Source organism: Euprymna scolopes, chromosome 40 (assembly GCF_053919585.1).
Source record: "Euprymna scolopes isolate OS-2025 chromosome 40, ASM5391958v1, whole genome shotgun sequence".
NCBI classification, from domain to species: domain Eukaryota; kingdom Metazoa; phylum Mollusca; class Cephalopoda; order Sepiida; family Sepiolidae; genus Euprymna; species Euprymna scolopes.
In genome coordinates, this window is record NC_136521.1 from 46,788,254 (window position 1) to 46,801,275 (window position 13,022).

General features: G+C 36.6%; 1 protein-coding gene across 3 annotated transcripts in view; it reads right to left on the bottom strand.

Moving 5' to 3' along the window:
• Window positions 1-6,291: 6,291 nt before the first annotated feature.
• The window catches only part of LOC145265534 (uncharacterized), a 71,057-nt gene continuing 64,326 nt past the window's right edge, over window positions 6,292-13,022 (bottom strand). For all 3 annotated transcript variants that reach the window (XM_080121462.1, XM_080121463.1, XM_080121461.1), the window contains exon 11: window positions 6,292-8,509. In XM_080121462.1, coding sequence (XP_079977588.1) covers window positions 7,981-8,509 — 529 coding nt within the window. In that variant the 3' untranslated portion in view covers window positions 6,292-7,980. The remainder of the gene's footprint in view (window positions 8,510-13,022) is intronic.

A 13,022-nucleotide genomic window follows, 5' to 3' on the forward strand; every position in this document is an offset into this window, starting at 1 on the left:
AACAAGGAAAAACTCTGGGACATTTTTATATAACGAAACAAAGTAATTATTCATAAATCGGTTTACACTTGTTTAGTCGAGTTCTTTGATTCAAGCTTCATGCTGCAGGTTGCATACTTAAGTTCCACAATAAATTTCCCAGCTAAGAAAAAAGCCTTTCAACTTAGCTCTTATGAGGGTTTCGCCCCCCCCCCCACTGGCGGGGTGAGAGCGATGTGTACGTCTCGATGCCATTCAGTAATTAGGAGTTATTAGTCACTCCAGCTGTCTTCCATATCGCTCAGAGGTTTTAAAAACAACCCTTTCTCTGTTGATAGATGTCAATTCTCGTTGTTTTTCTCTTAAAAACCACACCCCGGCCCTGATGTGATAAATGATAACTATTTATTTCCATGAGTGATTCGTCATCTAAGTCAAACATTTTCGGCTGGCGACCCTTTTTCCTTTTTCTTCCTGACCCTAACACTCTCTCCCATCTTCTCTTCCTCTATTTGAAAAGCAAGATCATCTGGTGTCGCCAGGGATCTCGTCATATCAGTCTAAAAGGTTTTCTCCTTGATTTAACCTTCAGATGGAGGTCTAGGTGAACACGTAAGGATTAATTTTGTGTAACAAATGTTGAGTGTGACCGATTGTATTGGATGTAATTTTTTTCATTGCGAATGTCACACTGTTGTGAACTTTTAGAGTGGGGTTCACTAAATCCCTTAAACGGGAAGAAAAGTATTGTTGGATTGCAGAGAATTGTTTTTTGTGTAAATTGGGAGTGTGTACGAACCTTGTTGTTTGCATGAAATGGACAGAAAATTTTTTTATTCAGAGATGTTCAATTATTTCAGCATGTGGCATGTTATTGAATGTGTGTATCCGCGAGAATTTGTTTTCAGTCATGTTAAAGAGAGAAGGAGTCTCTTATGGTTCAATGGTTAAAAAATTGGTTTTTAAAAATGGTGTTTTTGAAAAAAAATTAATAAATAAAAAGTTGCGTACAGCTGAAAGGACGTATCGAGGTCACTTGTAGGTTTTTTTTTTTTTACATGCAGGGATAAGAGAGGCCCCGAGAGAACAAAAAGGGTTGACTTGTCGTAAGGCGGTCATGTTGAAAAGAAAAAATATTCTAAATGATGTATTGTTTTTTTCTGACCGGGTGGCATTGGGATTGAATGTTGTTTTTTGTATGAAAAAATAAAAAAAAAAAAGAAAAAATTGTATATTTTTTTTTACACACATTTGTATTGAGATTGTAATGTACTAGCAGGGGATTGGATCCCTGGTTGTTGCAAGTAAACATTAAATTTTGTTGGAACAATTATGGAAGTATAATTTAAAAAATTTTTAGGCGATTACCGGGAAGAAAAAAAAAAACAGATTATGATAAGTGGAGGTTACGGGGGTCAGTAAGCTGGGTGGAATTCGATAAGTTGGGTCCTTTAGGTGAATTTCAGACCGAAGCAATGACAGGTGGTGAATTGTATATATGTATATAAATTATATGTTATATGTTGTAAATATTATTGAGTACGACCTGAGTGGCATTGCCCAGTTGAGTTGCCCCACATGGGGTGGGGAGATAGATTGAGATACCTTATTAGGGAATTTAAGAGGTGCGAAAGGAGAATTTCCCAGATTTGGTTGGCTGAAGCGGTTGGCAATGAAATGGAGATACCACACGATAGAAAATCCGCTAGATAGGAATCTTCGTCTCTGAGACGCTAGTTAAGTTAGGGTGTGGTTGACCATTCCTCCAGGAGTTGTTCAGCGGTTGAAACGTCACGAGCCTGGGAGACTCGAATGATTCTAAATAGAGGGTATCTCAAAACTAGAAACTGACCTCAGTGAACCAATAGGGAAGGGTTTTCTGTTCGTCCTCTGTATAATTGGTGCATCAGTGAAGAGTACGACAAAGGGGGTGGGGCCTGAGTAATGAAGTTGTGTGTAATCCGGGAAGAAGGGCTTGTCTGTGAGGCTATAGGAGTATTTTTTTTGGTGATGAATCGTTACGGATGGTGAAATAGGAAGTACAGGAGGATTCCTGGGTTTATATTGTTTTTTTTCTTCTTAGGAACGTTTCTCTGTTACCTAGTATGGACCAGCTTAAGCTAGTGATGCTTATGTGCAAAGTCCTTGTTCCCGCGTGCTACGGGTTAATAAAGCCAGTTTGCAATTCCCAAACTTGGAGATGCATGTTTCCTCCACATAGCTGAGGCGGAAGACGGTAGAATCGTGTAATACCGTGGTGATTGGTGAGATGATGAGAGGATGGAGACCGTTGACACATAATGAACCGGCCGTAGGTCGTGAGAATTTGAGGATTATGGCGACAGCCTTCTTCGTTATCCAGATGGATATAGGTGTTCTCCTTAGAAGGAAATGGGCATAGCTGAAAATGTATGTTCAGGCCATACATTTTGATAAGATGATGTAAGATGATGGGGGAGGAGATGTAGCATTGGGAATCCCAGCTTAAATGCTATATAGGTAGTTTTAGAAATAGAAAGTTATGTAAGCATATTTTGTTTCCCATCAGCGATTTAGCAGGGTCAGAAAGGGTTGGGTTTGACAGGCGTCAGACCAAGTCACCTTTAACAACCTAGATAGAATGCACTGGAAATTAGGGGCAACACGGGATTGTGGTCATAGGCTCTTCCGGTTGACGACTACATGGGCAGAGAATGGTTTTAAGCAGCAGATGAAGCGGACGGGAATTTGGATCCCTCCCCGACAACCAGGGTCCGAGATGATAGGCTTGCCTTGAATAAAAGATTGAAGCTTCAGTCCATCTTATTGTCATTAATGAATCTGTCTGCAGTGATCACTCCCCAACGAGATGGAGACCAGCAGTGTCCAAGAAGATATCACCCGCTGGTCAAGGCAACCAGGTATGTTCACATTACATTGCGCATACACATCTTCTCGGAAACCTTCCAAGGCAAGAAACGGTATAAGTATAAGAACACACACCCACATAGAACAGTGAACTGTACATAAGAGCATACACATACACACCCATATATGTAAGAACACAGACTCTTAAAAGTACCCTTAGTAGTAAAAGTAACAAGAAACAGTAAAAAGAAAACAAAGTAAAATAAACGATTAAGGACTCGTTCTGCCTTGATAGAGTTCAAAATAGACTTCGTAGTGTTGTAGGAGACATCCTTTTCTCTTCCCTGCAACCTCTATCTCACAGAAGAGATGTTCCGAGTTTGTCTCTGATGTATCGTTATTTTCATGGAACGTGTTCGACTGAGCTTCAGTGTATGGTCCCCCCTTGCCAAACTTTCACAAGAAACACTCGTCTAGCTTAAAACACTATCAATAATTCCCCCCACACTTTATCTGTGCCTAATCCTAAACGTAGATTCTAAGAGCAAAGCTTTTTTCTTAGAACTGCACGCCTGTGGAATTGTCTTCCATTTTCCTGCTTTCCGGCTGACTACAATATGGTTGTCTTCAAGTCTAACGTAAACAAGTTCTTGATGAGCCGTTCCAAATATGTTAACAAATTTACCGAATTGATTACTATATTGTCCAATTTCTACTGTACACTCTTTAACCCTTATCCTCAAGTGGCCTCTTGGCCTTGATAATGTGGTGATGCCTGTGTAAAAAAAAAAAAAATATAAATAAATAAATAAAAAAAAACTTTAAAAAAAGCAAAAACAAAAAAAACGATTAAATAAATAATAAATAAACACGCAAAAACTATCTTTTACGGTATGTTATCTTATCTAACAAATAGGATTTTCCAATCACTGAATACGCAATGTAAAAAAAAAAAAAAAATTTTTAAATGATGTCACTTTTGGATCGTACGTGAACTAAAATATATCTTTTTCATCTTCTGGCTAGCAGCCAAGGGTAATATCTGTTCTGTGTAAAAATGGTATAATGATATCGTGGGGTTTCCGTTCGCTCTTGGCGTCCATACAATGGAAATATGTTACAGACTCCTATAAGGATATTGGAGATAAACCGTAATAACCACATATATTCTGACACTACATTAATCAGATTACTTAGATAAATACTTATACAGTTTTAATAAAAGGGTTACAATAATATCGCAAGATCTCCATTCATGCTAAACGCGCACAGCATGTCCAGCAGCAATACATATGAAAAATGCCACTGTGGAATTTCCACAGGTCCAGCTAGTTCTGAATAAAAGTTACAATATACATCTATGTAGAAAAAGAGATAAAAAAAAAAAAAAAAAAAAAACTTCAAAGTGTGCTTTCTGCTTAAACTGCTTTTGGATAGGTTATTATCAAATCTGGGTGATTCGGTTTGACATTTTCAACCAATAAGTTCGGGGTCTTTTTTTTAATGTAGAAACTGTGTAGCAAGAAAAATGGCATCTCAAATGCAGCTGATTATATTGTGTGGAGAATTCAGCAAGACAATCCCACACTGTCTAGTTCTTTACCAACTTACTTCCTCTATTACCTCGGAGAAAAAGGGAGGTTCCCACCTCTCACTGTATAAATTATTACATCTTTTGTTTCTGAATCTTTTGAGATGAGGATTGGTCATTCGTATTATTTAGATTCTTCAGACTACTGTTCTCATCTTGAGTGTCATTTTTACAACATTTTGGCGAGAACCTCTATCTAGCTATGAAGTGAGAACATGCTAGCCCCGTGAAGTAAATAAAGGGTTCCATTTGAAATTCTGTCCAAATTCTTGACTTTGACAGAAACATTACCAAGTTCAACAAGATACACCTGAAGAAGGTCAAAGATTAACTCGACAGAAAGTTATGAAAATGATACTCAAGATGAGAACAGTAGTCTGATGAATTCAAATAATATGAATAACCAATCCTCATCTCAAAAATTCAGAAACGTATTTCACTAAAAATGTCTCCCAAAACCAATTCTTGACAAAATACTAAAAAGGAACCTTCAAACCGCGATAGGAATCGAACCTAGCATGCGGAACATATATTCTAAATAATACGTATTACATCATCTGTCTCTCTCTCACTGCCACCTTAAAAAGGAGGGAAGGCTCCTTCACTCACCATATCAGTTTATTAGATCATTTGTCTCTCTTTGCCATTGAAATGAAGTTCATTTCAATTTTTTCCAAATTCTGAGAAAAATGTCAATCATTTATATCTACTTACCTTAGAAAACCAAAGTTTCACAACTCTTTTTTGGTACTCTTGCATAATTTGACCCGAATCCTTGTGAATTCCCATCAAGCTTGTATCAGGCGAGACCGGCAATCATCGGTGTTAGTAGAGCCGAGCATTGTTCAAATGTTGAAACGCTAACTTGACTTTTTATTTTATTTATTCAATTTTTTTTTCTGTTATGTTTTTAGTAATTTTTAAGGTGATATTAAGGGGGCAGGGGTGACTTTTTATTTTCATATTATTTATTTATTTATTTTTTAATTGAATTTTTGGGAGTTTGATTAGCCAATGAAAAAAGCGCTATGTAAATGGAAGCAGATGACATTCGAATTGGAAGAAAGCGACTAAACCAACAAAAAAAAAAAAAAAAAGAAAAGCTGACAAACAAATATATTTTCAAACTTGCTAAACAGAAAAATGACAGGCAAGAAAATAAATCTATACATGTTAGAAAAAGAAATGAAAACATTGATGCAGACAATCTCATATTGTCAGAAGAAATTACTGTCCCCAAGAAATGAGGTGCAACTGCAACAATTGTAAACACAAAAGTTTACTTAAAAAAGATTGTGTAAAACATGGTTTCTCCTGGAGATGTACAAATGGACAGTGCCACCAAAAGAACTTGACTGAACAACAAGTCTTGAAAATAAAAAAAAAATTTAAAAAAATACGGTTACAAAAAAAAACAAAAACAAACAAAAAAACTTATACTTACACCTAACAATTATACGGTTAAAAAATATTTTCTTGGAGAAAAAAAACAAAAACTTTCTGTTGATAAATATTTTGATAAAAAAAAAAAAAAAAAAATTAAATACTAAAATGAAATAAAAAAATTTTCATTTTTCAAGGTAGTTTTTTTTTATTTTTGATTATTTGCATTTGTATTTTTTCCGGTTTGTTTTTTTTTTTTTTCATTAGTAGTCTGCATCTATTATGACGCTCGGCTGACACCAATAATTGCCAGTCTCGCCCGATCCATGCTTGACGTTAATTCATGAGAATTCAAATTAGGTCAGATTATGCACGAGTACCCTTTTTTGATCCAATAATATTGTCACACATTCACTGGGCACGTATTTATTCAAATTTCAATGTGAACGCTTACTTTTCTCAACATAGACATCAAAGCATAAAAATTGTGATAGAGAAAATATAAAGTTTTATTATTAATCCTTACACAATATTAAAATATATTTCTTTATCAGATCGATAAAAACATAATGAAAGTCCTAAAATATACAATATACATTTACTTAAACATCAAAAAAAAATTTTTTAATTCACATGATTTAGAATAAGTACATAAAAGATACTGCAAAGTCTGCTGCAAAATAGGTAGGCTCCTTTTGGTCTCTCCCCCTGTGAACGAAGTTTCTTTCTCCAATAAAACCTTGGAAAATGCAACAAGTCTTTCTATTGTGTTTCCATGCATGAGTTTTATTCATCTTGAGTTAACAGAAGATCACAATCACTAATGGCCACGCACACATGGCCACAATTATCAATGGCTGCGCACACATGGAAAGTGACAATCAAATAATGAATGACCAGTGACTGTGCATGCATGTAAACAAGATTTTCATTAATTGATGTTTCTTGATTGTTCACTGGCACCCCCCCCTCCCCCACAGTGCAGTGAATACATGTTTGTGTGAACAGACGTCATTTATATTTATTTTTGTATGACAATGTTACACAATGAAGGGGAGTTTCAGATGAACAAGATTTTCAGATGAACGGGAACACTTGGGTGGACCAAAATGTGTGCTACAACAGAAATTAGTAAGTTTTGTTTTTTAGGGATGTAAATGATCTTTATTTCAATCACAAGTTTGTTTTTAATGCAAATCATTAGAGCATGATCAACCAGAACCTTTATAAAGGGCATCCCTAACCAAGCTTCTATCTTAATTTAAATGAATATTGCTACTCTTCAGAAATCACCTTATTTGTCAAGCTTCTGGGAATTTTGGGCTTGCGTAGAATCTATGCTTTGACAACTTCATTTGTTTTTGTTTATGCAAAACTAGAATCTCTCAGCTTTGGAGGCTAATTAAGTTTTTTTTTTTTTAACAAACAAGGTGTTGTTTTTATTTCATTCAATATTTTAGGACTTTACTAATTATCTTTGAAATAGTATTTATGTCAAGGAAACACAAGTGCTCATCAGAGCATATTCCTTTAAAGTACTTGTAAAACAGGTAGAGGGATGCAACATTGATGAGGGAAGGAGTTGATAGAATATCATTCTTTTTCTTTATGGCTTTATGTCTGAATTTTTTAGATGAGGATTGATTATTCGTATTATTTGGATTCTTTCGGACTACTGTTCTCATCTTGAGTGTCATTTTCACAACGTTTTCATCAATGTAAACTCCAACCTTCTTCAGGTGTACCTTGTCGAACTCATGGATAATGTACTTGGTAAAATTCATTGTAAGTTACACTTTTCTGGAGGTTGAAGGTTCGATTTTCAGTGCAGGCGACACTCAAAATTCAATTACGAATTATTTATGACTTTTACCAGTTATGGCTGATGGAATGAGAGCATGCTACCGCGTGAAGTAAATAAAGGATTCCGTGCAGATTCCCAAGTTCAACAGAAACATTCCCGAGTTCGACAAGATACACCTGAATAAGGTCGGAGGTTAAAATGTTGTAAAAATCACACTCAAGATGAGAACAGTAGTCCAAAGAATCAAAATAATACGAATAACAAAAATTCAAAAACATTATCATGTAAAAAAAAATTTCAGAAATGTTATTGAAGTGTTATACTTTGTATGCTAAATCTTGTCACCTGTAATAATTCCATGAAACACATAAAAAAATCAGAAAGTTGGCCTCTGCAACTTTAAAATTTGACATATTTCATTGCATTCCGGATGTACAACATCAAAAAATAATTTGATTCCCTCCTGGCCAAAATCAAAAGGGCTACTGTCTCCGGAATCTGTATGAAACTGGGGATCGGTCAAATAAATCAAGTTCTGCGTCCCACTCGGCAACCAACCTTGGAGATCACACACCATCATTTGATAACCCGACTGCACGTACGTGAAATGAGTAAAAGATGTTGAAACATTTTTGCCCCGCGGGTCACAAAAGTCATAGTTGCTTGTCAGCTTTATGAATTCACCGTCGACAAATGGTTCAATGTTCATCCAATCTTCAACTTCTCCCTGGGAGTTGTACAAAAGCATAAAGGCAGCATTAAGGAAATATATACGAAGGTCCAACTCAAACATCTTAAGGGCTTGGTTGAAGAGGTTCACATAGAGTCCAGCTTGCATCTGACAGACAACATCATCCATGTACTGTAGAGATTCCCTTTGATTTCGGTAACGTTTGCTCACATATCTGGAAAAAAAAAATATATATATTTATAAAAGTGAAAAAGTTAAAACTTGAACAATGTGTGACGTCATCGTCGTCGTCATCATCATCATCATCCAGTCCGACAGCCTTGATGATGACTAGTTGGGGCCTCAGTACTTTATCCTTTGGTACAGGACTTTTCACCTTGGCTCCTAACTTGCTTGTGCAGTTTAGGTGTAGTATCTGTTGCGCATTAGATAAACACCCTCTGAACCTCCAATGCTCATTTCCAGTGGAGCGAACCTGTGAGGACTGACAGCAGAGAAGGCCGCAGCTTCTGACCGAAAGTAATCTCAGTGAGGTAGACAGTCACCCTATCGTGTCCACTACTACGCCTTTTCTTTCTGGATGAGGTTCCATAGCCTTTTAAGGAAAACTGCAAGGCAGCAGTAGGATTTTAAGTCAGAGTTCCCATCTCTTAGTGTTTTGCTGTGATAAGGCCCACAAGGCAGTGGTGTTTGATTTTGGGGTTGGTTCCGCTAGTCTTCGCCCAACCAAGGACACCCACAAGACAGTGGGATAGGGGTTGGTAGTGTGCCAGAGCGTGTCCACACATCGGTGGGCCATAACGCATTACCTCTGGGTCCTCTACTACTCCAAGATCTCCTACAGGTTTTGCCTGGGGCCGCAAGGCACCCAGTTACCGTGTCTGGCCAACATGGAGGCACTGTAGAAGTCTTGATGATGGAGAGGCTATGTACTGGCAGAGAAGACTTATGCATAGCTGCTCCCTTTTCACTGTGAGGTTAGCTGGAAGTGAGAAGGCATGCAAGCATGAACTTAACACTAACTTATATCTAACACACTAGACACATCACATCCCCCTGCCAGATTAAGAATCCAAACATACACACAGATGTGATAATATAGCTAGGAAGTAAATAATATAAAAATAGATGACAATATGAAAGCAATACAGCCATTGTGCTGTACAGACAAGGTGACGCCATGAACAATGGTTTTACTCTTAATGCATGACTAGTGGGATCTGTGGAAATTCCATAGCAGACATTTTCATATTGATGTTGGCATTCTGTGGATGTGCAGTGTAAATGGAGACGCCCTGATATTATTGCAGCTTTTTCATTAAAACTGCAAAAGTGTTTATCTAAGCTAGCAGCGACACCCAGCATAGCCCGGTCGTAAAATATGCTTAAATATGATATTTTAATTTTTGCAGATTTCGTATATATTATTATTGAGTCTATCGATTCTTATATATTATAAAGTTGTGATTTCAAAAATAAAAGATATATTCATATGACTTGGGTGCATCAGCTTGAATGGAAACCAAAATAGGATTATTCTCACGGTGAAAATTGGGTCAACATTTTTCTCTTTTTTTTTTTCTTTCTTCTTTCAATAGGCAACCAAATTAATTTTTAAACATTATAAAAAATGTGTTTAGCACAGTTTTTTTTTTTTCAATTTAAATATAGAGACAAAAAGAGTAACTTACAATTTAGTTAGATAACTTTGCCATGTGTTCGTTTCTGGGTTTTTTTTTTGTTGGTTTTTTTATTTTTAGCAAGTCATTGCCAGCCGAATTCTTAGCTTTTAAATCCGACATTCTTTTGAAGTCAATTAGAATTTCATTTTCTCCCCCTTTTTTGTGAAGTTAACCGTGTGAAAGTCGAATCCTTGTTGCCAATTGTTCTGGGGTTAAATGGTAATAAACGAAGGAACACAGGATTTTAGAAACGAAACATGTATTCACACATATATTATAGGCAAAAACTTGGGTGCATCACCTTGAATGGAAACCGAAACCAAAACTTATGAAGAAAACAAATATATGTATATACATATAACTTGAGTTCCATCAGCCATGAAAATAATGATAGATCAGAGACAGGCATGCAACGTCTCTTCTGTGCGAAATCCGTTTTCATTTTGCCATCATTGAGTTTAGTTACAAGGTTATAGCGTATAACCTTTCAAATGCATTCTTCAAACTATGCCCAACTAATCCATTTAAAATAACACCTTTTCTATACCTGATTTGAAATCATCCTGTGAAAATTTTTAAAGTTATTTTTATAGTAAGACTAGGATGGATACCCGGCATTGCCCAGGTGGAGAAGGATGTTGAGCACCCCCCCCCTCCCAGAAAAAAATTAAAAAATAAATGAATAAAACAACTTTTGTCTCAATGAAAATAGCAGCAAGTACCCGTGCAACTGCAAAAAACAAAAAAAAATACCTGTAGTAGGCAGGCTCGAACGTGTAACGCAAAAGAGGAAAAGGAGGTGAAAAAAGCTAACGCACTAGCGTGTCATGAACACAACGACTTATGACGTCATAAACCTTTGAAGTAACGTTTTTTTTAAACTTACATTCAGATTGCTAGGCATATGCTTGCAAAAATCTTGACGAAAAAAAAATGGCCCAGTTGACCAGAACAGAATTAATCTTTTTGGCTAATTTTTACATATTTTTCATCCGAGAGATTGATCTTTCTAACGATACCAATTTTGTCATGGTTCGTTCGTCAAAAGTTTTTGGCAGACATACAAACTAACACACAGACACACACAAACTAACGCACATTTTCCCTTTTATATAATAGACTAGTGGAAGTACCCGGCATTGGTCGGGTGTGGATAAGTTTTATGGTAAGGGTATTGAGCAACGGAGCCCTAAAAAATGTTTCACACAAAAAAAAAAAAAAAAAAAAAAAAAAAAATAGTAAGCAGGCAGGCAGGATCGAACCTGTAATACTAAAAAGAAAAGGAAGTGAAAAAAAAAACAAACGGTTTAGTCACCACGCCCACGGTGACATATGCCACCGCCATTCAAATAAAGCTTAGTCATTGCAAGGCATATGATGGCTTTGTAAAAATGTTGATAAAAAACGTGAACCCTCTTTGTAAAAAAACGGCCCAGTTGACAATAAAAGAACGAATTAATGATTTGGGCCAATTTTTGAATATTCGTCGGCCGAGAAACTGAGCTTTCAAACAAAACCAATTTTGTCAGTGTTGGTTGCGTGTGTCGAAAGTTTTAGCAAGACAAACAAACATGCACATTAACTGGGTGGAGAGAGGTATGAAAAAAAAAAAAAAAAAAAAGTTTAAGCGAACAGTAAAATAATTCAGTTTTTGTTTTAAAAAGGAAAAAAAAATCCCATTATGTAAGCATGAAAATAAGAAAAAAGAAAAAAAGATGTAGGTAGGCTCAAATCTGTAACCCAAAAGAGGAAAAGAAGGTAAAAAAAAGAAAACCGCTTAACCCTCGCAACCACCATTGCATACAACTTCGCTGCAAGTTAAATTAAGGTTAGTCATTGCAAGCACGTATGATGATTTTGCAAAAATGTTGAAGAAAAAGCCCCCCCCCTCCTTGTACAAAACTGCCCAGTTGAGGGTGAAGGAATGAATGTTTTTGGCCAATTTTTTTATATTTGTCGTCCGATGGATCGTGGTTTATAATGATACTGATCTTGTGAGGATCTGTCGCATGTGTGGAAAGTTTTTGTGAGACATACAAACACACACATTTTGCCTTTTATATATTAGACTAGCGGAGGGTACCTGGCGATGCCCGGGTGTCTTGAGGTAAATCAAAACTCGGGGGGGGGGTTAAATAAAAAAAATGTTTTGGTAGGTAAGTATTAGAATCGAACCCGTACCCTTGAGTTGGAAATTAATGTGTGAAAAAAAACAAAAAACGGGCGACGTTACCCATTAGGCCACCGCAACATACATACAACATACCCAGGTTTGAATTTATTTATTGAACTATAAAAACAGGCGTGCGCAATAAAAGTTAACTCTGCTGCTTCCATTTGACCTAATTAAGAAGGTCAAATAGAAGTCACGCAGTTGTTTACCCAAGTTTGACTGTTTTTGTTTTTTTCCCCCAACAGATGTTGGGGGGGGAGGGGAACCAGGTCCCAATTGTCCAGATTGAATAACAATTGTCTGATGTACAACATTGATCAAAGCTAATTGCTTCTGGACATTTCCCGGCGCAATGCCGAGAACGTTGTTCGTTGTTAACTTTGAATTAGTTTCGCTTTTTATACGAAAAAGCCTCATCAACATGCGAGAAGCCAAAATAGCAATAATTTTGTAAAAGTCGACATAAATAAATCTAGATGCGACGCACTTTCCCAAATCGTACATATTATTATTTAGGACCCATATAAACAGTTGTAAGGGATCGTAACGACATCGGAACAGTGTGCGAGAAAAGCCTTTTGAAGACATACACGAAATGGTCACACATTTTGCCTTTTATATATATAGACTAGCGGGGGGGGGTACCTGCCGTTGCACGAGTGTTTGGAGGTGTGTGTGCTCGGGCCGGGGTGGGGGGTGGGGTGTTAATCAAAACATAAGAATAAGTGAAGTAAAAAAAACAACAAAAGAAAAACGAACGTTAAAACTTTTTTTAAAAATCTGAAAAATAAAGCGGGGGGTACCTGGGTGGTTGGGGGGGGGGGGTAATCAAAACATAAGGAGTAAATATATTTAAATATTAAATACAAATT